The sequence below is a fragment of the Pleurodeles waltl genome, chromosome 11 (assembly GCF_031143425.1).
Source record: "Pleurodeles waltl isolate 20211129_DDA chromosome 11, aPleWal1.hap1.20221129, whole genome shotgun sequence".
Lineage (NCBI taxonomy): Eukaryota > Metazoa > Chordata > Amphibia > Caudata > Salamandridae > Pleurodeles > Pleurodeles waltl.
This window is the reverse complement of record NC_090450.1, coordinates 947,801,541-947,829,492: the sequence shown is the minus strand read 5'-3', so window position 1 is coordinate 947,829,492 and position 27,952 is coordinate 947,801,541. Positions and strand designations below refer to the sequence as shown.

At 48.9% G+C, this 27,952-nt stretch overlaps 1 protein-coding gene across 1 annotated transcript in view; it reads left to right on the top strand.

Annotated features, from left to right (window-relative positions):
* Positions 1–27,952, top strand: part of GGT5 (gamma-glutamyltransferase 5) — a 271,294-nt gene that overhangs the window by 139,283 nt on the left and 104,059 nt on the right. Inside the window, exon 2 of the mRNA XM_069215133.1 lies at positions 12,753–12,883. Within this exon, the coding sequence (XP_069071234.1) occupies positions 12,753–12,883 (131 nt within the window). The remainder of the gene's footprint in view (positions 1–12,752; positions 12,884–27,952) is intronic.

The following is a 27,952-nucleotide window of genomic DNA, read 5'->3' as shown; positions in this document are numbered from 1 at the left end:
CTGGAGGTACCCTGGGGAAGCTGTGCGTGCGCACACAGGACCTGCAGGTCATGGTCGAGGTGCACTGGTGGAGCTATGCATGCACACACAGGACCTGCAGGCCATGCTGGAGGCACACTGGCGGAGCTGTGCATGCGCACACAGGACCTACAGGTCATGGTCGAGGTGCACTGGCGGAGCTGTGCGTGCGCACACAGGACCAGCTGGTCATGCTGGAGGAAACTGGCGGAGCTGTGCGTGCGAACACAGGACCTGCAGGTCATGGTCGAGGTGCACTGGCGGAGCTGTGCACGCACACACAGAAACCTGCAGGTGATGCTGGAGGCACACTGGCGGAGATGTGCATGCGCACACAGGACCTACAGGCCATGGTCGAGGTGCACTGGCGGAGCTGTGCGTGCACACACAAGACCTGCAGGCCATGCTGGTGGTACACTGGGGGAGCTGTATGCACACACAGGACTTTCAGGCCATGCTGGAGATACACTGGCAGAGCTGTGCGTGCGCACACAGGACCAGCAGGTCATGGTCGAGGTGCACTGGCGGGGCTGTGCGTGCACACACAAGACCTGCATGCCATGCTGGAGGCACACTGGGGGAGCTGTATGCACACACAGGACCTTCAGGCCATGCTGGAGATACACTGGCGGAGCTGTGCGTGCGCACAAAGGACCAGCAGGTCATGCTGGAGGTAACTGGCGGAGCTGTGCGTGCGCACACAGGACCTGCAGGTCATGGTCGAGGTGCACTGGGGGAGCTGTGCGTGCGCACACAGGACCCCTGCAGGTCATGGTCGAGGTGCACTGGCGGAGCTCTGCATGCGCACACAGGACCTGCAGGCCATGCTGGAGGTACACTGGCGGAGCTGTGCGTGCACACACAGGGCCTGCAGGCCATGCTGGAGGTACACTGGGAGAGCTGTATGCACTCACAGGACCAGCATACCATGCTGGAGGTACACTGGCGGAGCTGTGTGTGCGCACACAGGACCAGCTGGTTATGCTGGAGGTAACTGGCGGAGCTGTGCGTGCGCACACATAACCTGCAGGTCATGGTCGAGGTACACTGGGGGAGCTGCGCGTGCACACATAGGACCTGCAGGTCATGGTCGAGGTGCACTGGCGGAGCTGTGCGTGCGCACACAGGGCCTGCAGGCCATGCTGGAGGTACACTGGGAGAGCTGTATGCACTCACAGGACCAGCATACCATGCTGGAGGTACACTGGCGGAGTAATGCCTGCATACTCGGGGCCTGCAGGTCATGCTAGAGGTACACTGGGAGAGCTGTATGCACTCACAGGACCAGCATACCATGCTGGAGGTACACTGGCGGAGCAATGACTGCACACACGGGGCCTGCAGGTCATGCTAGAGGTACACTGGGGGAGCTGTGCGTGCACACACAGGGCCTGCAGGCCATGCTGGAGGTACACGGGCGGAGATGTGCTTGCGCACACAGGACCTGCAGGTCATGGTTGAGGTACACTGGGGGAGCTGCGCGTGCGCACACTGGACCTGCACATGTCATGGTCGAGGTGCACTGGCAGAGCTGTGCATGCGCACACAGGACCTACAGGTCATGGTCGCGGTGCACTGGCGGAGCTGTGCGTTCACACACAAGACCTGCAGGCCATGCTGGAGGTACACTGGGGGAGCTGTGCGTGCGCACACAGAAACCTGCAGGTCATGCTGGAGGTACACTGGGGGAGCTGTATGCACACACAGGACGTGCAGGAGATACACTGGGGGAGCTGTATGCACACATAGGACCTGCAGGTCATGCTGGAGGTACACTGGGGGAGCTGTGCGTGCACACATAGGACCTGCAGGTCATGCTGGAGGTACCCTGGGGGAGCTGTGCGTGCGCACACAGGACCTGCAGGTCATGGTCGAGGTGCACTGGCGGAGCTATGCATGCACACACAGGACCTGCAGGCCATGCTGGAGGCACACTGGCGGAGCTGTGCATGGGCACACAGGACCTACAGGTCATGGTCGAGGCGCACTGGCGGAGCTGTGCGTGCGCAAACAGGACCAGCTGGTCATGCTGGAGGAAACTGGCGGAGCTGTGCGTGCGCACACAGGACCTGCAGGTTATGGTCGAGGTGCACTGGCGGAGCTGTGCACGCACACACAGAAACCTGCAGGTTATGCTGGAGGCACAGTGGCGGAGCTGTGCATGCGCACACAGGACCTACAGGCCATGGTCGAGGTGCACTGGCGGAGCTGTGTGTGCACACACAAGACCTGCAGGCCATGCTGGTGGTACACTGGGGGAGCTGTATGCACACACAGGACTTTCAGGCCATGCTGGAGATACACTGGCAGAGCTGTGCGTGCGCACACAGGACCAGCAGGTCATGGTCGAGGTGCACTGGCGGGGCTGTGCGTGCACACACAAGACCTGCATGCCATGCTGGAGGCACACTGGGGGAGCTGTATGCACACACAGGACCTTCAGGCCATGCTCGAGATACACTGGCAGAGCTGTGCGTGCGCACAAAGGACCAGCAGGTCATGCTGGAGGTAACTGGCGGAGCTGTGCGTGCGCACATAGGACCTGCAGGTCATGGTCGAGGTGCACTGGGGGAGCTGTGCGTGCGCACACAGGACCCCTGCAGGTCATGGTCGAGGTGCACTGGCGGAGCTCTGCATGCGCACACAGGACCTGCAGGCCATGCTGGAGGTACACTGGCGGAGCTGTGCGTGTACACACAGGGCCTGCAGGCCATGCTGGAGGTACACTGGGAGAGCTGTATGCACTCACAGGACCAGCATACCATGCTGGAGGTACACTGGCGGAGCTGTGCGTGCGCACACAGGACCAGCTGGTTATGCTGGAGGTAACTGGCGGAGCTGTGCGTGCGCACACATAACCTGCAGGTCATGGTCGAGGTACACTGGGGGAGCTGCGCGTGCACACATAGGACCTGCAGGTCATGGTCGAGGTGCACTGGCGGAGCTGTGCGTGCGCACACAGGGCCTGCAGGCCATGCTGGAGGTACACTGGGAGAGCTGTATGCACTCACAGGACCAGCATACCATGCTGGAGGTACACTGGCGGAGTAATGCCTGCACACTCGGGGCCTGCAGGTCATGCTAGAGGTACACTGGGAGAGCTGTATGCACTCACAGGACCAGCATACCATGCTGGAGGTACACTGGCGGAGCAATGACTGCACACACGGGGCCTGCAGGTCATGCTAGAGGTACACTGGGGGAGCTGTGCGTGCACACACAGGGCCTGCAGGCCATGCTGGAGGTACACGGGCGGAGCTGTGCGTGCGCACAAAGGACCAGCAGGTCATGCTGGAGGTAACTGGCGGAGCTGTGCGTGCGCACACAGGACCTGCAGGTCATGGTCGAGGTGCACTGGGGGAGCTGTGCGTGCGCACACAGGACCCCTGCAGGTCATGGTCGAGGTGCACTGGCGGAGCTCTGCATGCGCACACAGGACCTGCAGGCCATGCTGGAGGTACACTGGGGGAGCTGTGCGTGCGCACACAGAAACCTGCAGGTCATGCTGGAGGTACACTGGGGGAGCTGTATGCACACACAGGACGTGCAGGAGATACACTGGGGGAGCTGTATGTACACATAGGACCTGCAGGTCATGCTGGAGGTACACTGGGGGAGCTGTGCGTGCACACATAGGACCTGCAGGTCATGCTGGAGGTACACTGGGGGAGCTGTGCGTGCGCACACAGGACCTGCAGGTCATGGTCGAGGTGCACTGGGGGAGCTGCGCGTGCACACACAGGGCCTACAGGTCATGCTAGAGGTACACTGGGAGAGCTGTATGCACTCACAGGGCCTGCAGGCCATGCTGGAGGTACACTGGGAGAGCTGTATGCACTCACAGGACCAGCATACCATGCTGGAGGTACACTGGCGGAGTAATGCCTGCACACTCGGGGCCTGCAGGTCATGCTAGAGGTACACTTGGAGAGCTGTATGCACTCACAGGACCAGCATACCATGCTGGAGGTACACTGGCGGAGCAATGCCTGCACACACGGGGCCTGCAGGTCATGCTAGAGGTACACTGGGGGAGCTGCGCGTGCACACACAGGGCCTGCAGGCCATGCTGAGGTACACTGGCAGAGCTGTGCTTGCACACACAGGACCTGCAGGTCATGGTTGAGGTACACTGGGGGAGCTGCGCGTGCACACACAGGACCTGCAGGTCATAGTCGAGGTGCATTGGCAGAGCTGCGAGTGCGCACACAGGACCTGCAGGTCATACTCGAGGTGCATTGGCAGAGCTGCGAGTGCATGTTAAGCAGGGACTTTAAGTGGTGGTGAGCACCAACAGTTCTGGGAAATGGGACTCCAGACGGATTCCTTTTGGGCTCTTTTGTTATAGACTTTTCGTCCATGCTTCTAATGAAAAGTACGGGCTGACTGATGTAGCCAAGTCTGTCCTAAGGTCGAGCGACGGACAGACAACAGATGTTATAAAAACTCTCACAGAACATATTCACACCGCCAGCTGCAGCCAGTAGGGAATTGGTCTCAGTTTCACCATTTCCATTTCAACCTGAAATAGTACAGTTTTTCTTTAGAAATGTTGTACTCAATATCTGTGCTGGGAAACACATTTCTTTTTTTATGTTTACCGAAAGTCACATTTGTAAATCCATGTTTGAAACCTGTAATAAAGTGAATCCACACCAGATGAAGATATGTGGTAGGAGGTATTTATTACAGCCTCAACCAACAGCCAGCATATCAACTGTCATCCAGAGAACCCTCATCACAGAACCTCAGAACAAGCTGGTTCCATGCCCAGTGTTCTGGCATGGAGCCATGTTACATCATTACACTTCTTCCTCTTTACATTAGAACAGAAGTAACATGAGAACAAAAAACACATTTGAACAGAAAGAAAAAAAAAAAAAAAACAGGTAGAAAGAACTACACAAAATCACGCAAATGTAAAGGAAACCTGCGTGTTCTGACACTCCTACGAGTATTATCAGACCTTAAATCAATGTCAGAGGGAAAACAATAAGAAGTATCATCTCTCCTGTCGCCACACCACACCCCCCAAAATGTGCTACACGACTATGATTCCAGATGCGACCATCATCCGTCTTGACAGCATTTTTAAACAGCTTAATGATAGTTTTTGGAGAGGTATATTTTGACCAATTTTGACACCCAACAGGAGCTTTGACCTTTACTTTATCTCCAACCTCAAAATTTGTAACTTTCGCATTATTCCTTTTATCAACATAAATCTTCCTTTTGCTTTGCAGAGACACTTCTTTGTCTCTCCATTCCCCAATACCATTGTTTTCCAAACCCTTCCCAACAACCATCCAGCCAGGACACAAACAAGTATTAGGAGACCTTCCCCTGAGCAGTTCAAAAGGAGTCTTCCCCGTTGATGCATGAGGAGTGTACCTGTAAGCTGTTATACGACCCTGCAGTTCTTTTCTCCAATCTAAACAGTTTACCTTTGCTAATTGTATACTCTCTTTTAAAGTCCTGTTGAATCTCTCCAAAGCACCATTCGCCTCTGGATGATATAACGCAATTTTTTTATGTACAATTCCACATCTTACAAAATACTCCTCCATCTGAGCAGAACAGAACTGCGGACCATTGTCAGAAAGAATAGAGTTAGGAAAACTCTCGCGTTTGAACACAGATTCTAAAAAACTGATCACAGATTGATAAGTGATCTCTCTCACCAAACTCACCTCCACCCATCGTGAATACAAATCCAGCAACACCAACAGGTAAGGAGTCTGATGTTCTCCATGCAATGGCCCCACAATATCGATAGCTAATTCATCCCATGGACTTTTTGGTAAACTTCTACAAACCATAGGTGAACATCTTGGTTTGAGCACCTTATCACTAGCTTGACAAGGTGTACACTCCCTAACAGTACGTTCCACCATCAAATCTAATCCAGGCCACCAGAAATCCTGACGGATGCGCTCTTTGGTTTTAGAAATGCCCATATGCCCTTCATGAGCCATGTTCACGATGACTTCTCTCAAACTCAATGGGGGAATCATTCTTGTGCCCCTCATTAGAACACCATCAACAACGGCTAACTCATTCGCAACTAACGACCAAGGTTTAACCAGACTTCGAGACTTATGCTGTTCCAAAAGAGACATCACAGAACATAATTCACTATCCTTTTGCAACTCATCCCTCCATTCATCTTCCTTTACAGCCCCCAGCGTAACATCACAAACTCTTATGCCACACTCAGCATCACATTGATCATTTTCATCCTGAGATTTATCATTCTCTACCACCTCCACCAATCTCGACAGACAGTCTGCCGTTACATTTGTCTTTCCCGGAATGTATTCAAACATGAAGTTATACTCCTGTAAGGAAATGACCCATCTCCTGATCCTCGAGGAAATTGAGTCCAAACCCTTCTTCTCAAAAATTTCTTTCAAGGGTTTATGATCAGACCTGACTACGAAAGAAGATCCCCACACAAATTTTCTGAACTTGTTTATGGCCCAGAAAATTGCCAACGCTTCCTTCTCTATAACCGAATACCCTATCGCTTCCCCTTTCAAGCATCTTGAAGCACAAGCTATTAGCACCTCTTGGCCCATCCTGATCTGAAAAAGAAGAGCACCCAGCCCCTTTATACTCGCATCAGTAACAATGAAAGTGGGATTCCCAGGTACAAAAGCTTGTAAGTTTGGTGCATTCCTGAGATCATTTTTTACTTGTTTAAATTCTGTACCACACTCTTCCGTCCAAACAAACTCTGCATTCTTACACATCAACTTCCTTAGATTTACTGTCTTATCTGCAAAATTTCGTATAAATTTGTTATAAAATTCTGCCATACCTAAGAATGAAGAAACCTCATCTTTTGTACACGGTTCTTTTAACATTTCGATAGTGTCCACCAAATCCTTTTTAGGACTCACCCCCTGCCGTGAAATATGATGACCCAAATAATCCAGTTCAGTGACTCCAAATTTACATTTGCTTCGCCTAAGAGATAACCCAGCATCAAGCATCCTTTTAAGCACAGCATGCACGCTCTCATCATGTTCTCTCACGTCTCTCCCACATATTAATACATCGTCCTGGTAGCACTTTACGCCTGAAATGCCTTTAAAAAGATCTTCCATAATCCTCTGAAATACTGAGGCCGCAGAAACCAGCCCAAACGGCATACGCAAAAACTTGAAGGCCCCCATTGGCGTAATAAAAGCCGTTAGTTCTTGACACTCTTTACTCAACGGAACCTGATGGTATGCTGATGCCATATCCAGAGTGGTAAAATAACAAGCACCATCCAACGATGATACTAATTCCTCGATATTGGGAAGTGGGAACTTGTCAACCACCACTTCTTTATTTAAGGCACGAAGATCCACACATAGACGGATTTCATTATTTGGTTTACGTGCCACAACAATGGGAGCTAACCACTCCGTTGCCTCTACAGGCTGTATAACACCAGTGGACAACAATTTATCTATCTCTTTTTGTACAGCGTCTTGGACACAAATGGGAATGCGTCTAACTTTTGCTACAACTGGTACTGCGCTCTGTTTCAACTTAATATGGTGATTGTACCCCTTTAAACACCCCAAGGTGTCACTGAACAATTCACCAAAAGCTCTCACAAACTTGTTTTCGTCACCCTCAATAGATTGTACCTGAACAGATGGATGTGCATTAGGATTGAGAATGACACCCAAACATGCTTGATGACTCCAGCTCAACAAATTATCACCCCTCTCAGCAACATAAATCCTAGCATCAGTGAACCTACCATTGTACTCAATGCAGTCATCAAAATAACCTAATAACTTAATTGGCAACCCACCATAACCCGTAGGTTTAATATTAGGTTTGAACAGTTTCTTCCTTCCTTGAAAATTCTTCATAAAAAAATCCTTTGAGAGAAACGTGATGTGAGAGCACGAATCAAATTTCATTTTGACTCTAACATCCCCCACCAAAACCCATTCAGAGGGATGTTCCACCTCACTCTCACTAACTTGAAAACTGACTTCCTTTATTTCTGATCTAAAATCTCTCCTATTCCTCATCCTACAATTTTTCCCAAAATGTCCTCTTTTCCCGCAAACATTACAAGTAATCCTATTAGCAGGACACTCACTTGCATTAGCCATGTGTCCAAATCTTCCACATCTGTAGCAATTTCCTTGAAAAGGTGTTGCAAACCTCCTATTCCCCTGTGTCTTTTCTGCGCTATTTTCTATTACAACACCTTTCTCACGGACACCCTCATACTTTTTTTTCTTCTCATCTTTTTGTATGACTTGACACTCCACTTCTTGTGCTTTTACACTGACCATGTCTTCTTTATGTGCTTTACTTAGTTCTCCAACACACTTTAACATATGCTCTACCCTTTTTGCAATACTAACAACCTCATCCAACGGTGGCTCGTCCTTTAGCCAGAGTTCTTCCCTCACTTTATCACTGCAACACCTCAGCACAAACTGATCTCTAATCCTTTCTTCTACCAACGCCCCAAATTTACAACTTGAAGCCAACTTCCGTAAAGCCGTAATATATTCTTCAACACTCTCCTCTTTCCCTTGCTCCCGCAAACCAAAATGGTACCTTTCCATAATAGTACTAATCTTTGGCAAGTAATGTAAATCTAGTTGTCTTGCACATATTTCATATTCATTCAACCCCCTCTGAACAGCTTGCGACAATGGAGGTAAATTTTCCAACACCTCCTGTCCTTCACCCCCTAAACAATGTAACAAAAGTGCCTGCTTCCTTTCACCACTCAAATTCGTACCACACACCCTGGCATAATTCTCAAAAATCTTTTTCCATTTCTTCCACTTAATAACCGGTTCTCCTGGATCTGACAAGAAAAACGGCGGCGCCGTAACATTCTGCATACTCACAAGAGGTGTAAAACACTTCTTCCCCACAATATATTCCAAACCCTACTAGTTGCTAAAAGTACTTAAAGTCCAAAAGGTGTGCCAGTCACCGTATGTCCCAGCACGATGCGGCTATATCAAACACGGGTCTTCAGGTGTGTTTGTCACCGCAGAGACAACCTTTTCAGTTTAATTCATTTTACAACGCCCAATACTTGTATTCCACAAGTGCAATAAAGTTTCCAAAGAATTGTATATTCCTGTGACCACAAACCAATATAGTGATCCTTATCCAGTCTCCGTCTAAGTTTCAACTTCCAAAAGACCGTCAATGTTCTTCTTCGATGTCCTCCAACAATTGCGCTGTAAAAAAAAAAAATCCTTCTTCCTCATCTAAGATGGCCGCCACGAAACATTTAGTCCGTTTTCTTCAGGCAGTTGGGCTTGCTTTTTCTTTGAGCAATCTCGGATTGTTTTCCTCACTCAAAATGGCCGCAACCAAACATCCAGTCTATTTTCTTTAGTCAATCTGGCTTGTTTTTCTCCTTTCACCACACTCAAGATGGCCGCCAACAATTCCCACAGCTTACAGTCCTTTTTCAATTGCTCACTGACCTTCTGACGTCGTGAAGCATACAGAGACCACTTTGATCCTTAGTAAATGCTCAAACAGCTTTCCACAAAGCCCCTACAACCGCAATTTCACACTTTTCTCCGCTAGAACATGCTGCAAGACGCTCTATCCTCTCCCAGCACATCTCTGTAAGTTATCTCCGTTTTTCTCTTAAATAATCCAAGCTCTTCCTTCTTTGTTGTTGTTGAGGCTGTCCCTTCCTCTGGGTTCCTTTCTCTGCCCCCTCGTCGCCAGTGTAATAAAGTGAATCCACACCAGATGAAGATATGTGGTAGGAGGTATTTATTACAGCCTCAACCAACAGCCAGAATATCAACTGTCATCCAGAGAAAGAACAAGCTGGTTCCATGCCCAGTGTTCTGGCATGGAGCCATGTTACATCATTACAAAACCTTTGGTGTGTTGCGAACTTATTGTAAGCCGCTGGCAATCACTTTTCTCTTGTGAGCAGGGTAAACTTGAATAAATGTTCATGGCAGTCTTATAACAACAGTTCACCAAACTTATTTTCCGACTAATTTTACCGTTCATCCAACTGGTAGCTATTGCCTTTTTTGGAAATAAAGCTGAGTTTTTAATGCTTGTAAGTTTTTACCGCCTCTAGGGGCTAACAATATGATTACTTGGCCATGTTTCTTACCAATGATACTTTTGTTATGGTGCCCTCTATGGGCTATTTTGAGTATTACAGTCTAATGCCAAAAGTTTATTTCTGATAAAGGTTTATATGATAATTGTATGTTTTAATAATCGCTCCCTATTACAATTACCACCATAATTCAAGCCAATTTAACATCCTTATTACACTATGACTGTTTGAACACCTCGATATGTTTGGGTGACCTTTCTAGTTTATTTCTCCTCCATGGCTGTCTTGTGTCTTTTTTTGGGGGAATTGTGTTAGCCAACCAGCAACTCTGATGGCGTGGTGTTGAAAGTGATATTCTATTGGAATTAGCACGGCAGATTTAAATTAGGAGGCTAAATTGCAACATTTTCATTTTTTGCTGCAGATAGAGGATGAAGGTAAATGGAAGTGCTTTAGTTACATACGGGGCCACTGGAATAATGCGGCAGGAAAAGAAGAAATTATGTGGCAGAGTTGATCATTTTTGTGGCAAGAAAAGTCCAGTTATGAATTTACAATGCCAATAGCTCTAACTCAAGCAAATGAGCGAATGCTTGTTTTTATTGTGCTAGTACTTGTCCCAGAAACAAATAGGAATACATGTCTGTGCTTTGCGCCAAGCCCCTTGACTCTTTCCTAAAACTATGATACTAGAAGGTCTGTGACCAGCAAAACAAACAGTAAACCTATAATGTGTGTATTTTTTACATTTCACCATAGCTCTCAGGTTACCCAGGTCCATGCTTGAGTAGTTCAACCCAGTCCAGTTTTTCTTCTTTGCAACCTGAGATTTGTGGTCCTTTTTGCCCATTATAAACTTGGACTACAAGTCCCAGAATTCAAAGAAAATTCCAGGACTGACTAAGCTACTCATACATGGAACTAGGGACAGGAGACAGGGTAACTATACAAAAGGACCTAGTTGAACTTCAATAATTTCCCAATTAAGGGTACTATAAAACCGTTGACTGTCTTATTCCTGTTGATTTTCATGATTGTCTCTTTAAAGAATAACTCTATATATAAAATCACACAACTCTAGTCCACATCTATTGGATCCTGTGGTATAACTAGCGTCACTTCTCTAAAACATGTTTTTTATTTATGGGTCGTAGGACATGCCCCTTTAGAGAGCCTCACTATTTTCATCCCACCTAAAGCCTTATTTTGGGGGCAGGTCTGCGTGACCTCTATGGGTCAGTGTGGGTGTTGCGAGGTAGGACAGGGGGCGTTCGGAATTTGTCGCTGTGCACAGATGGTTATGTCGCAGATTAGTGGGCGGTACATAATGAACTCAATCCCCGCCCCCTCCCCCCTACCCAGTGCTTAATTTGAGCCGGTGGGGGGCACCGGCATTTATGTTTGAGGGCCGGCATTTATTTTTCTGGCTCAGGCGTTTACTGAGCAAAAGACACATATGAGAAAGGCAGGAAGAGAAAGACGGAAAAGCGTCACAAAAGGAGAAAGGCGAATGCTGCAGGAGTGATCTGAAGGAGAAGGGAGTGTCTGTAAATGGATTAAGAGGCCCGAGGTGGGTTTAGGATTATGCTGCCTCTGAATTCCGTGCCCACATATTTATTTGCGGCAGCCGCGTGTTTCAGAGGAGAGGTTTGGGCACCTGCACGTTTGTATTTACAAATTATGCACGTCCCCACCTCCACTACACACAGGGGCTGGGCAGGGGACAGATACACCTATTGTGGAACGGTTTACGACTTTTGTGAAAGGGCCCAGGACTTAAGTGTTATAGATGGGATACACCCATAAACTCGTGTAATTACTAGTTCATTCCTCTTTGCATTGAGTGTGTAGTCTCATAACAAGAGGAAACAAACTACAGTCGGATGAGCGGTGTAAGTCATGGGAGGTTGTGCTAGCTGGTATAGCGCCTCCCGTGGCGCTGGGCTGGGAGGGGCCCTATGATTCTGTGGGAGAGCACCCCACCCTGTGCGGAAGGCCAGTGTAAATGAGGATGTTTACAACTACTTCCCGAGCTCCAGTACTTTTCTTCACTCTCAACGTGCACTACAGGGCCTTCCCGCGTGGGGTCGCTTGTCTACGTGACTGTACTGCACCTTCATTCAGTTGTATTTTGCTTGTCGGGGTGTTTGAAGGCAGCTTGTTCGCTGGTTCGTGGCTGCCCTTGGCCCAGAAGGCTGGGTGGGATTTAGCTGCCATTACCCGGTAATGTTAAGGCATATTCATAGCCTCGGTTTTAAAAACAGTCATTTTAGGTGTTTAGAGCAGTTCCTATAGAGTAAAGGGAGCTCAAATGAGAGCTATTGAAAATTTGCAAGGATGTCCACCATATGACAAGGATGGCTGGATCCATGCCACATTTCAAACATACCCACAAAAGCTAATTTTGGAACTCATGTACTTGTTCAGTAGTTATCGTGATCATCTGGACTAAGGTTGGACACTCAAACTAGAGCTCATTCTCCTGCCTAATGAGCTGTAGATTAAAGGCTTGAACTGAGAGAAGTAAACGCCTGTGGTCACATGACAGAGTGACAGCTATGTGTTCACAGCTGGCAGAGAATAAGTTGCCCCTCTCCCCTGGTATGTCGGTTGCAGCATGATGCCCAACACTTACGTCTGTGTTTCCCAACAGGGCCATCCTGGAACAAGGCGGCTCGGCTGTGGACGGCGCCATTGCATCTCTCCTGTGCTGCTCTGTGATGAACCCCCAAAGCATGGGCCTGGGGGGCGGAGTCATCTTCACCATCTACAACGCCTCCACAGGTATGTTAGAGACCCCCCTGCATCCTCCTGGAAGGGCATGGGAAGTTGGGGGAACGTCCTTATGCTGATCACTCGACTCAGAAACTGGAGAAATGCACCCCAATAGGAATGCTCACACTCCTTCACACGCATGTATGTACACATCCTCTGGTACCCCTAAGTTCTCACATACCGGTTAGTGTCAAAATAAACTCCCTTTTAGCAATCTTTTTAATGTTCGAAAAGTTTTATTGTAAAGATATCCCTGTAACCTACCAAGTCATCAGAACACAGACAAAATGTTATTCTCATCTGTAGTAGAAATATATATATATGAACATCATTAATATTGCATTTTTAAAGTTAAGTATGTTTAATGTATACATTTACACACTCGACTAAGCCTATAATAACTTGGGTACATATGTCATCAATTGCATTTAAACACCTTTTTAAGTCGAAACCTACCAGACAGGTCAGTTGTGTGGTTTGCTGAAGAAATATTGGGGACATTCTGAAAGCTTCCCTTGGAATGCATTCCACCCGTTGCATGCCATTGACTTTGTGGTTTCTAACTCACATTTTGTGGCTTTCTATTTGCTGGCTTTATTTGCTTTAGGCTCCCAGCTTCAGTTCCTCCCTTCCAAGGAGCACAGCTTTTCCACACTTCCTTTCCTTGTATTCTTCCACGAGTGCTCCTTTTTGTAAACAGACCAGTGGCAGTTGGTGACAAATCTTATTGGATGGGCGCAAAAAATCTACACATAAAAAAATCTACACATAGTAATATACACATTAACATAAATATAATCATTTCAAATATAACTTACCTTACACTGCTGCTCAATGTTCTGCAGCATGTCCTCATTGTACTGCAGCACACCGTCTGAGCGCGAATCCCACAGCCAACTCTCTCATCCAATCAAGACCCTGTACTTATGCTTTTAAGCAGCACCAGTAAAGCGTCTTGATTGGCTGGAGCGGGCCGGCTCCATGCTCCAAAAGGCACTGTAGGCCTGTGCCCTTGCTTTGTTTGAGTGACGCATGTCGGTTTGGCCGTAGCAGGGTAGCCAGCCAAACCAACATTCGCACTTCAAACTTGAGTAGCCACTCCTCCAGCAGTGACGCTCTGGCCCGCACTGCTCTCACGCTCTGTTTGCTGTCAGAAAGCATAAAAAATAGAATGGTAATAAAATCATTTTATTACCATTTTACTTTTGACGCTTTCTGCACCGCATTGTGGGGGGATAGAAGGAGGGGTGTTGCTCCTAAGGAGGAACACGGGCCGCTGAAACAGACCTGTAAATCTTGTTCTTATCTTGTCACATTTGCTGTGCATTCAAAGACAGAGGTCAGATGTCAAGCTCTGCCTGCTGAGGGAGCCTGGTGTTTACTTTGTCTGACTTCAAAGTGGGGGGATTTAGGTGGTAATTTTGCTGGATACTGGGGGAAGAGGAGAGGGGTTTTTCTAGCACACAACTACATTTAAGTGAACTATTCAAGTGTTTCAGAATATATCAGAATTAGCAAAGCACAAATGAAGCAATGTTTTGTTAGTTCTGACTTGCTGGAAACAAATACTTTCAGAGGATCAGACAAATACAATAAACTGGCTGATGCCATTTCCACACATTATCATTTCTGCCCTCTATAGTTATATTAGTACAACTGTATGTCTGCAATTGTAATGGTCATTTCAATTGAAATTGTATTGTCTGTAATGGCAGTGTGCTATCACACCATGCATACCCCACTCTATGCCACTCCACTCCACTCTGCACCACTGCACTCTACACCATTCCAGTCTAAGCCACTCTACTCTACTCTGCACATCTCTACTCTGTGCCACGCCACTCCACAACACTGCACTCTGTCAATACACTCTGCACTAATGCACTCTACTCTGTACCTCTCCACTCTTTGCCTCCACACTCTATGCTAATCCACTGTACACCACTCTAGTTTACTCTGCACTGTATGCATTGCACTCCATACCACTTTACGCCATAACTCTACTCTATGCGACTGCACTCCACCCTGCACTACTCTATGCCATTTCACGTTACCGTGCACCACTCCACTCTAGGCCACTTTACTCTACTCTAAAACAATCTACTGTACTCTACTGCATTCTGTGTCACTCTACTCTGCGCCATTCCACTCTATGCCACTGCACTCTATGCCACTGCACTCTAGACCACTGCACTCTAGTTTGCACCACAATAGTCTAAGCCACTTCACTGTATGCCACTCTACACCACTGCACTCTACAACTACTCTGCAACACTGCACTCTCTGCCACTGAACTCTACAGCACTCCACTCTATGCCACTGCGCTCTATGCTATTCCACTCGGTGCTCTCCTCTGCACCACTCTTTACCTCTGCACTCGATGCCACTGTACTCTGCACCACTCTATGCCACTGCACTCTATGCCACTCTACACTACTGCACCCTATGCCACTCTATTCTACGCCTTAGTAGTCTCTGCCACTCTACTCTGCACCACCACACGCTATGCCACTGCATTCTACTATGCTCCACTCTAATCTGTATCACTGCATTCTATGACGCTGCATTGCATGCTGCTGATTTCCATGCTGAAACACTATACTCTGCAAAACTCTATGTCAGTGCACTCTACACCAGTCCCCTCTGCACTGCGGCACTCTAATATATGCCACTGCACTCTAATCTGTTCCAATCTAGTCTACTTGGCACCACTCTACACCACTGCACTCAATGCCACTGCACTCTACCCTGCACCATTCTACTCTACTCTGCAGCACTCTACTCTGTGCTAGTGCACTCTATGCCATTTTACACTACAGCACTGCACTCTATGCCACTAAACTCCACACCACTCTACTCTGCACTACTGCATCCTATGCCAGTACAATCTACGCACTCGACTCTCCATCACTCCACGTCAATGCACTCTATGCACTCTACGGCAATGTACTCTACTCTACACCACTCTATGCCACTCCACTCTACACCACTCTACTCTGCACTGTTCTATGCCACAGCACTGTATGCCAGTCCCCTGTACACTACTGCACTCTTCACCACTGTACTCTACTCCACTCTGCACCACTCCACTCGGCACCACTGCACTCTACGCCACTGCACTCTACTATGCAACACTCTAAACTATGCGACTGCATTTTACGATGCTGCATTTAACGCCGCTGAATTCTATGCCACTGCTCTGTACGTCACTGCACTCACACCACTGCACTCTAAATAAAGCACTATACTCTGCAACGCTCTACGTAATGCATTCTACACAGTCCACTCTACACCACTACATCGTACGCCACTCAGTGCGACTCCACTCTATGCCACTACACTCTACAACGCTCTTCTTCATTCTTCACTATTCCACTCTACAACACTCCGCGCAATTCTCCTCTGCGCCACTAGCTTTTTGCCATGCTGAACAGCAGCCGTGCTGGTGAACAACATGGCTAAAACATATTGGCAATGCCAGTAGCTCTTACATAGGCGAGACCTATTGGCTTTGTCAATGCTTGTTAGCATTTCGAGTGAAAACGAAGGGGCTTGTTTAGAGTTTGCCGAGCTGCATACCCTGCCCCGTTCACCAAACTTGCTGTTTCCCCGTTCTCTTAAGCTTTGTGGGAGCCTCCACGTTTCCGCTGATGAATGGACACTTTTGACCAGTGGTCCGATGGACATTGGACTGTTGGTCAGTGGACATCAGCACCTCCGCCCTACTGAGGACAAACATTCCGACAAAGTTCTTCCTCTTTGGAATCGTCAGGGAAAGAAAGCCTGGCTGTCCCAACCAGGAAATTCAATAAATAACCCCCACATACTGTGAGAAAACTCCAAGCGTGTCAGGGACACTATGGGGGTTATTCTAACTTTGGAGGAGGTGTTAATCCGTCCCAAAAGTGACGGAAAAGTGACGGATTTACCACCAGCCGTATTACGAGTCCATTATATCCTATGGAACTCATAATACGGCTGGTGGTATATCCGTCACTTTACTGTCACTTTTGGGACGGATTAACACTCCTCCAAAGTTAGAATAACCCCCTATGTTTGTTTGTCCAAAGCACACTCATGGTTTGTGATTTTGTTTTTAGAAAAGAAAAAGCTTTGCTTTTCGGACACATTGAACATGTCACCCGCACATCCAAGCTTCAGAGCTTCCACGCGCAGTGGAATATGACAAGAAACCACGTAGAACAGCACAGGCCACACTAAACACTCACATCCTTTAACCAAGCAAACCTAGCGTAGCGTGGTACCCATCTGCTGAAGGACTCTGGCGGCGTGTAAGGGGTATGACACGCCATAGAAATGCATTTACTGACCAGACTGGCAATTCTGCCACTTTGGCTGTAATCTAGTAAACTGCCGCAGACCAGGGGGCTGCTTGGAGAGCCAGGTGGGCCACCATTGCTCAACCATGACCTGCGTCCCTATTCTAGTCCTGGCCCGCTGCAGTGTGGGCATGGGTTGAACATTTTTCCAGATGTGATTTTGGTTGGCAGTCTGGCCACGTCAGCTACCCTGCATGACCTCACCTCAAGCACATGTTCCTGGATAACCCATAGGCCACCCGACGAGCCCCACGAGGCTGCACTGAAGCGGAACAGATGGAACAAAGTACATTCAGCTGTGCCTTTGGTGTGCTGGCTCGGTGATGTTTGTTAACCATCTATAGCTAGCCTGATCCCAACCGGGTGGAGTAGGCAAGGATAGAAGTAATTGCACTTTAATTCTGGGGCATTTTAAGGATTTTTTGGGGGTCCTGGGCCAAACGCAATTTGGGGGCCCTGGGTCAAACGTGTTTTGGGGGCCCCTGTTCGAAACAGCGTTGATTTTATGATCCAGTTCCAGCTCTTTCATGCCCTCTTCAGGCAGGCCGCTGACAGTGCGCACACACACTGTTTCACATGTTAAGTGTGTTTAAATCTAACATTCAGGGGCAGTGCAGTTTGTTTTAATAACGTAACACAGCAGCAGCTCTCTACCATTACTGCAAATAATCTCTCTGGCACCTTCCCATTTCTCATATGTGAGGTCCTGTTTTGAGCTACAATAAAACATGTTATGGATGTTGCATGAAACAAAAACAGAACATTTCTCTGCAAAATGTCCGCAACACTCTCACATACCACCCACAATAAACTAAATTAAATAAAAATATTATTTAAAATAATCAGTATAGGAATTATCTAAGGTCACCAGGACAAGACTCTCTGCAGAGAGGGCTGGCTCTGTCTGGGGCCCCTGAAAAGCTGGGGCCTGGACCAGAGCCCTCTTTGCCCAGGCCTTGAAACGTCTCTGTTCAATATTGGGACTGCTACACATGACCACTAGATTCACGTCAGCGTTGCCCCCGTTCAGACTGGGATGGATTATGACAACATAAATCCCAGGCCTGCCCCCTGAGCACCTGCTCCTTTTTTATATGATAAAAGCAACTCCAGTAGTTCCAGAAAGAAAACCCTACAACCTAGTGCCACAGGGTGAAAGATGTGGGCACCGAACTATGTGTAGATAAAAATACCTGAGCCGCTTGAAATGTGCATTAGTGCTATGAAAACCGAGAAGAATGTGCAAGAGAGAGATGTGAGTCAGAGGCGATGTGCAATCCAAAGAAGTGAGTCGAAGGGAAGATGCTCTGGAGAAACCCGGGAGCCACAATGATGCCCCACAGAAGGAGGAGAGCCAAAATGAATCTGTATCAGAGGAAGGGAAGACGAAATGTATGCGTGGTAGGATGTGAGCTGAGAGGAGTGCGCACTACAAAGATGGGACCCAAGAGGAATGTGGAATAGATGTACACGAGAGCAAACAGACACGCACAGTCCAAGTGTGTAAGTAAATCAAACGGAGTGTGCAATTCAGAGATGTGAACCAAAGCGAATGTGTGTTGGAAAGTAAGCTGAGAGGTGCGTGCACTACAAACATGTGAGCCAAGAGGACTGTGGGATAGGCAGGTGTGAACAACAAGCCACGCACAATCCAAAAATGAGAGCCAGAAGAAATGTGTAAGTAAATCAAAAGAAGTGTCCAATTCAGAGATGTGAACCAAAGCGAATGGTTGCTAAAGAGAGATGTGAACCAGGGGGGCCGTGTAAGGAGAGCGATGAGACAAACGGAATGTGCAGTCCAGAGATGTAAGGCAAAGGTGATGTGAGGGAGAAAGAGACTCCAGCCAAGGGAACAGGGCATTACTCAGATGGTGAGTCAAAAGGGATGTGCAATCCAAAGTTGTGAGTCGAGTGGAATGGGTAGTAGAATGAAACACATGCGAGGCGAGGGGGGTGTACAAGTGGCCACAGAAGTGAAGGATGCGTGTGATAAAGAATGCATACCACTGCTATTACACCACACTTCTGCACAAAGTTGGCATGCTTCTAACACTATTCTATCAATACCCAGGTGCAAATATATGCCAGCTGTTGGCAACATTAACAGCTAATATGAATTTACCACAAATAGTGCCTGTCAATTTCCTGGTTATAATTCATGTTTCTCTGTATTGCGCTTGATGCGTCATGCAGTTCATGTGTCACGTCATATGTCCAGTTGTTACCCGGCACAGTGCTTTCTACGAGCATCTTATTTTTTCATCCAATTTCTGATCCCAACAAACTCTTCAAGCTTTTACAGACGTTTGCTTCACATTTTTTAAAAATATATTTTCTGTGCCAGGGTTTATGTTTTGATAAGGACACAGTTGACAATTTCTAGCATTCATTATTTCAGACAATGTCTTAGGACAGTGGTTCCCAAACCTTTTTGACCCGCGTCTCCCTTGTCCTATTGGCCGATGGCCTCGGCTCCTCATTATGTCACTTTTCTTTTTTGGCGAGTGGGGGGATGTAAGCCCGGCCCAGGAAATACTTCCACTTTTCTCCCTAAAAATAATTGAGATGAAGCCGATGAAAATATTATAATCATAGCTGGTGGCTTGTTTAGCCGTATGCCCCTCCCTCGGTTTCACAGCACAGGAGACTCATTGCCTTACACTTCAGCTGAATCATTTTAACTGTTAGAATTAACCATCCGGGATGGTTGTCTTTCCACAAAAAATAGGGTAACTGTTTTTCTAAAATTAGAAAAGTATGGGCAGATCATGAGAATCACAGGACATTGAGTCGAGGCCAAAACTCAAACTTGGTTCCCTTGTTTCAAAGTCGGCAGCATTGGCTGTAACCCAACATTCTCTCCCCTTATCTTTTGGCTTACGGACAGTCAAGGTGAAAAGCACCGCGGATGCGTCTCATACCCTTGCAATTATACCGAAGTTCTTCAGCTTTCCACAATGTCCTGCATGGCTCAGCCTGGTCGATGGTGAAAGAAGCCAGTAAGGTTCCTAGTTAAGACACCTGATATCTCCCATACTGACAGTGGTGCTGTACATACCTCACATGTGCTATATAATTTACCTCCCTCATGCCCGCCATCCATTCACTGACGGACTTCGAGTATTTACCAGACATATGCACCTGTTCCCGGAGTATGCTGCAGTCCCTGCCAGAGTCAGTACAGGGACCTGGTTAGCAGACTCTGTGTTGATTTTGACAAGCAGACTTACACCGACAAGAACCACCAGACCTCCATACTAAGACAAGAGCAGGCGCATTGCCTCCAACGGGGTCATCATGAGTGACGCCTTGGGAAGCATGCATCGTCTAACATCGTCTGAGGTTTTACATTAGAGACATCTGCTCAGTGTTCATTTACAAGTCAGAAATGAAAGCAAAATCATTTTAACAAGTCATGCACTTTTCAGGTATAGCTTTCCTCAAAAGATCATCCTGTTCGAAAAGAACATGCTGTTTAAGATTCCTTTTCATGTGCTTAGAAGCCTGTGAAAAATAATGCAGTGAGAGATATAGGGCCATATGTACTAAAGCAATTTCCCATACACACAGAATGGGTAAAACCCTTTGATACACCTGGCCCATAGTGTTATAATTAGAATGCAAAGGCCACAAATGGAACTTATCAACAATTTCACAAGTAATAATGCATACATTTTATAAACGTGTCATGGGGGATTAGGAGAAGAATGAATTAAATGGAGTAAACTGATTTTTGGCGTTTCTTATGAGTTATGTAGAATTGCAGTTGGCTTTGACAGGTTGGCTGGAGAATTGTCAGCTAACACTGGGAGTGTGATAGAGCCTAGTTGATCTCTGAAAATGTTACCTCAGTGATTCCTGATTTCAAAGTCTGTATTTATGATTGAAAGCCTGTGGCAAACTTCTCAGTATGTTTTTAAATGTTTTTATTTATATACAGCCAAGTTTGCCTGGCAAAAATTAAGTTGATGTTTGTACCAAACATTCTGCATTGTTGGATGAACTCACAACCTAAGCTATCACTGACGTCGTTCAGTCTGCTAGTTTGACCCTGCGAGTGCTCTCTTTTAGACATATGTGGTGTTTGACTTTCCAAAGTGTAACATTTTGGTACTGGCGCGCTAGCTGTAAACACTCAAGGTACAGCCTGAAGCACTTTAAATATTTAGAAAGCCAAGCCGGATTCTATGCATAACTAAATCAAAAGTGAGCAGCCTTTTCCAGTTATTGTGCACTTGATAATAATGCATGGGTGAAAAGGTCAAACATAAATACTTTGCAATTTCATTGCTGAGTTTCACTGTAGCCACGTCCTTTCTCTCTCTAAGAGAATCAATCAATCAATCACAGATATTTATAGAGCGCACTACATACCCGTTAGGGTTCCAAGGCGCTGGGTGGGGGGGGGGGGGGGAGGGCTGCTACTGCTCGAAGAGCCAGGTCTTGAGTAGTCTTCTGAAGGCAAGTAGGTCTTGGGTCTGTCGGAGGTAGGTAGGGAGCGTGTTCCAGGTCTTGCCGGCGAGGTAAGTGAAGGATCTGCCGCCGGAGGAGGTTCGTTGGATGCAGGGGACGTTGGCGAGGGCGAGGCTCGCGGAACGCAGTTGGCGGGTCGGAGTGTAGAAGTTGAGTCTGTCGTTGAGGTGGGAGTGGCCGGCGTTGTGAAGTGCCTTGTGTGCGTGGGTGAGGAGCTTGAAGGTGACCCTTTTGTTGACGGGGAGCCAGTGGAGTCCTTTGAGGTGAGGGGTGATGTGGCTGTGGCGGGGTGCGTTGGTGATGAGTCGGGCTGAGGCGTTTTGGATGCGTTGGAGGCGTTGTAGGTGTTTCGCTGGGATTCCTGCATAGAGTGCGTTGCCGTAGTCCAGTCTGCTGTCGACGAGGGCGTGGGTTACTGTCTTCCTGGTGTCGGTCGGGATCCACTTGTAGATCCTGCGGAGGGTGCGGAGGGTGTTGTAGCAGGAGGAGGTGACGGCGTTGACTTGTCTGTCCATGGAGAGTGCGGAGTCGAGGATGAATCCCAAGTTGCGGGCGTGGTCGGTGGGCATCAGGGGTGTTCCGAGGGAGGTGGGCCACCATGAGTCGTTCCAGGCAGAGGGGTAGGTCCCGAGGATGAGGATATCTGTCTTGTCGGTGTTGAGCTTCAGGCGGCTATCTCTCATCCAGTCGGTGACTGCCTTCATACCCTCGTGGAGGTTGGCTTTGGCGGTGGCAGGGTCGTTGGTGAGGGAGAGGATGAGCTGGGTGTCGTCGGCGTAGGTGATGATGTTGAGGTCGAAACGGCGGGCCACTTGTGTGAGGGGGGCCATGTAAATGTTGAACAGCGTTGGGCTCAGGGAGGAGCCCTGGGGGACGCCGCAGATGATGTTGTTGGCTTCTGAGCAGAAGGGTGGGAGGCGAACGGTCTGTGTTCTGCCAGAGAGGAAGGATGAGGTCCAGGCTAGGGCTTTTTCTTGGATTCCGGCTTCTTGGAGGCGTGACAGTAGGGTGTGGTGGCAGACTGTGTCGAAGGCCGCTGAGAGGTCTAGGAGAATGAGGGCGGAGGTCTCGCCGCGGTCGAGTTGGCGTCTGATGTCATCTGTCGCGGCGATGAGGGCAGTCTCGGTGCTGTGGTTGCGTCTGAATCCGGTTTGTGAGGGGTCGAGAACATTGTTGTCTTCGATGTGGCGTGTCAGCTGAAGGTTGACGATCTTTTCTGCGACTTTGGCTGGGTAGGGGAGGAGGGAGATGGGGCGGAAGTTCTTGAGGTCCTTGGGGTCGGCTTTTGGTTTCTTGAGGAGGGCGTTGATGTCTGCGTGCTTCCAGTTTTCTGGGAAGGTGCCTGCTTTGAAGGAGGCGTTGATAATCTTGCAGAGTTGGGGCGCGATGATAGAGTCGGCTTTGTTGAAGATGTGGTGGGGGCAGGGGTCAGTCGGTGATCCGGAGTGGATGGAGTTCATGATTGTGCGAGTTGTGTCGTCGTCGATGTTGGACCAGGTGGTGATGGGGTTGGCGATGCTAGGGTACGAGGTGGTGACTGAGGAGGGTGCGGTCGGGGTGTTGAAGCTGCTGTGGATGTCGGCGATCTTGTTGTAGAAGAAGGCGGCAAGGGAGTCGCAGAGTTCCTGGGAGGGCGGGATGTCATTGACGTTGGTGCTGGGGGTGGATAGTTCCTTCACAATGCGGAAGAGCTCTTTGCTGTCATGAGCATTGTTGTCTAGGCGGTCTTTGAAGGAGGACCTCTTGGTGGTCCTGATGAGGTGGTGGTGTTGGCGGGTTGCGTCTTTGAGGGCATCCTGATTGACCGGTGTGCGTTCTTGGAGCCATTTCTTTTCTAGTTTCCTGCAGGCGCGTTTGGAGGCCAGGAGTTCGTCTGTGAACCAGGAGGCTTTCTTGCTGGTGGGGTTGTTGGGGGGTTTCTTCAGTGGGGCGAGGATGTTGGCGCAGTCGTTGATCCACTGTCTGAAGTTGTAGGCCGCGGTGTCTGGGTCGGTGGGCTCGTTCGGTGGGTTCTGGGAGAGGGTGCTGAGGAGTTGTTCTTTGGTGACTTTGCCCCAGTTGCGGCGGGGGAGTTGGCGGCTGTGGAGGTGTGCAGTGTTTTTGTTGTAGGTGAAATGGATGCAGTGGTGGTCGGTCCAGTAGGGTTCGGTGGTGTCGTTGAAGGTAACGTGGTCGCTGGTGGAAAAGATGGCGTCCAGAGTGTGTCTGGCGGCGTGGGTTGTTGACGTGACAAGTTGTCTGAGTCCGAGGTTTGCGAGGTTGTTGATCAGTGTGGTGGAGTTGTGGTCGTTGTTGTTCTCGAGGTGAAAGTTGAGGTCCCCGAGGAGTATGTAGTCTGTGGAGGCGAGTGCATGGGTGCTTGCGAGGTCGGCGATGGAGTCGCAGAACTGGGCCCGTGGTCCGGGGGGCCGGTAGACGAGCGTACCTCTGAGGGTAGTGTTGGGGTCGGTGTGGATCCGGAAGTGTAGAAGCTCTGCGGTGTTGAAATGGTCGTGTGGGTGGTGACCTTGAGGGAGGATTTGTGGATGATGGCGAGTCCTCCTCCGTAGCCGTTGGTGCGGTCCCTGCGGGAGATCTTGTATCCGTCTGGGATGGCGATGGCGATGTCTGGCGCGGATGATTCGTTCCACCATGTCTCGGTCAGGAAGGCTACGTACGGGGCGGTGCTGTCGAGCAGGTCCCAGAGTTCTACGGCGTGCCTGCGTGCGGAGCGGGTGTTGAGGAGTATGCAGCGGAGGAGGTTCGGTCTGGTGGTCGTTGGTTTGGAGGTTCGGTCGCAGGAGAAGTGGCAGGTGCGGCAGGTGATCGGGCCGTGGGTGTACTTCGGTGCGGCTTGGTAGCAGTGTTGGTTTTGGTTTCGGCCGTTGTTGAGTGCGTGGAGGGACGTATCATCGTAGCTGAGCCTGGGCGGGGTGAGGATCGGCGGGCGAGGACCAGGGGTTCTGGCGCTGGACGCGGTCCGGGCGCGGACGGGTGCAGACGGGCGCAGACTGGCGCAGACGGGCGCAGACGGGCGCAGACGGGCTTGCCTCTGGCGCGCCATCGGCGCGCCCGCTGCACAGTCGCGCAGCGACCTGCATTAAGAGGGGGTGGAGGGAGGGAGGAGGAGCTGGGGGCGGGAGGAGGGCGGGGCCGAAGCGGCGGGAAAAACGGGCAAGGGAGCGGCTAGGGTGGAGGGGGGTTGGAAAATAACGCTGGGGAACTAGAGGGGAGGGGGAGGTGGGAGGGCAGGGGGAGTACAGAAGAGTAAAAAAACAGGGAAGCGGGTGGATGGCGATGGATTGGGGGTGGGGGGGTCAGAGGAGGAGAGAGACGCGCGGGGTCAAGCGCACAGATAAAGCAAAAACAGTAAACAATAGAGTAATAGAGTACCAGAGAAACAAATTACAGATACCGATACAGAGTACAAGAACTAATGGACACAGTGGGCACAACAGGGACAGTAACAACAGCAACACAACAGAGACAGCAACGAGGAGACAAACGAGGAGAAAAACAGACACACGACAGAAGCAAACCTTACTTCCCACCACTGGGCCACCAGGGATGAGGCGCAGGCGGGGGCCTGCGGGTGGAGGAGGGCCTCGAACAGGGGCAGCAGCGGCAATCAGGGAACAGGGCACCTGCAGGGTGCGCTGCGCGGCGGGGGGAGCGTCCTGGCCTGACAACGAGGTCAGAGAACGCACCCTCGGAGCGCAGCGACCTGCATTAAGAGGGGGTGGAGGGAGGGAGGAGGAGCTGGGGGCGGGAGGGGGCGGGGCCGAAGCGGCGGGAAAAACGGGCGAGGGTGGAGGGGGGTTGGAAAATAACGCTGGGGAACTAGAGGGGAGGGGGAGGTGGGAGGGCAGGGGGGCGATGGATTGGGGGTGGGGGGGTCAGAGGAGGAGAGAGACGCGCGGGGTCAAGCGCACAGATAAAGCAAAAACAGTAAACAATAGAGTAATAGAGTAACAGAGATACAAATTACAGATACAGATACAGAGTACAAGAACTAATGGACACAGTGGGCGCAACAGGGACAGTAACAACAGCAACACAACAGAGACAGCAACGAGGAGACAAACAAGGAGAAAAACAGACACACGACAGATGCAAACCTTACAGCCCACCACTGGGCCACCAGGGATGAGGCGCAGGCGAGGGCCTGCGGGTGGAGGAGGGCCTCGAACAGGGGCAGCAGCGGCAATCAGGGAACAGGGCACCTGCAGGGTGCGCTGCGCGGCGGGGGGAGCGTCCTGGCCTGACAACGAGGTCAGAGAACGCACCCTCGGAGCGCAGCGACCTGCATTAAGAGGGGGTGGAGGGAGGGAGGAGGAGCTGGGGGCGGGAGGGGGCGGGGCCGAAGCGGCGGGAAAAACGGGGGAGGGTGGAGGGGGGTTGGAAAATAACGCTGGGGAACTAGAGGGGAGGGGGAGGTGGGAGGGCAGGGGGGCGATGGATTGGGGGTGGGGGGTCAGAGGAGGAGAGAGACGCGCGGGGTTAAGCGCACAGATAAAGCAAAAACAGTAAACAATAGAGTAATAGAGTAACAGAGATACAAATTACAGATACAGATACAGAGTACAAGAACTAATGGACACAGTGGGCGCAACAGGGACAGTAACAACAGCAACACAACAGAGACAGCAACGAGGAGACAAACAAGGAGAAAAACAGACACACGACAGATGCAAACCTTACAGCCCACCACTGGGCCACCAGGGATGAGGCGCAGGCGAGGGCCTGCGGGTGGAGGAGGGCCTCGAACAGGGGCAGCAGCGGCAATCAGGGAACAGGGCACATGCAGGGTGTGCTGCGCGGCGGGGGGAGCGTCCTGGCCTGACAACGAGGTCAGAGACCACTATAGGATTTATTTTCACAGATGTCATTTTCGAGACCATAGCAGAGGCAATGCCAGGTCAAGCCAACTTGAATGGTGTAATATGCAACATCATCCCTAGAAAGTTTGTCAACAAAACTATCTTTTGTAATAGATAAAGCAACCTGACACCATCCACTGAAGCTCTATTTTTAGATTCTTTTAGTCAGAATTCATTAATTACTTTTGCCAAAATTTAGTTTTTAATTCTGTTACATTCTGAGACAGTATTTGACATAAAGGCAACTAATACATTTTATAAATAGCTTAGTTCAGAATAGTGAGTTTTAGAAAATCACTGTACAAAAATTATTATAGCTAGAATATCGACTGCAAAAATATTGTGAATATGTCTATGTAATAGATTTACTACTCTTAGCTCCCCAAATATGTACCTTGACTCTATATATCCTTATGGTACGTTGATGAAGAATTAGGAACAGTAAATCAGTACTCACCTATAAATACGTACCTTCACAGTATTGTGGGAGTTGGCATTCTGGCTGCAATAATTTTGTAGAGTTATATTTTTGTGCCCACTTTTTTGGCAACCAACCTTAGCTCTGCCTTTTAGGCTTTCAGCAGTGCACCGAGAGATCAGTTACCGTACAGCAAATTAAATGTACAGAGACAACAAAAATGTATTTGGGCTTTAATGTCTGAGGGCTTGATTCAGAGTTGGGTAGTGATACAAAGTTTTTGGATTAGTTTAAGAAGTGGTAAATCTTCAATTGGAGGATTCACATGCATGGAAAATGCTAGAGCAGAAGTAACATCCTATCCTTGTGACAGATGTCATTTTGCTGGGGTTTCTCCGCGTGTTGAGAGTCTTCCATCAGAATATTCAGCGGTTCCTCTGAAAATCAGAGGATTCTCTGTTACCGCTCAACTCAGCATCAGATTCTGAGGCTTAGCATGTCTGTCCCATCTCTAATCTTCCGCAAAAGTGACACCCAGGCTGCAATCACACTAATAATTTTCTAGTGGATGGCTATAATAATTTAAATAGTCTTCAGATAAATTTACAAGCTATGTACATCACATTGGGTTGGTAATCATTTTAGTATAATTCGCCTACATTCTCACTGAGTTTATCCAAACACCTGTACAAACCCACTTGTGTAAGGTAAAAAATAGAACCATGTGTGAGGAATATTTATAAAAATGGCTAACCCCTCACTCAAAGAAGGGGTACAGTCAGTTTGTACAGGTCCTAAGGCTAGTGTGAGTAGACATGTTGGTACAAGTATGTATGTATAGCCCTACAAGGAGCAGTGATGCTACCATAACAAGAACCATGAAGCCTAAAGTAACCTGCATTTTTGTGTGTACATATGGAGTCTCTTGCATGTAACTAGGTATCTCAGAGGGGAGTGAGCTGAGAGACGTGTGAGAGAGATGTGCAGG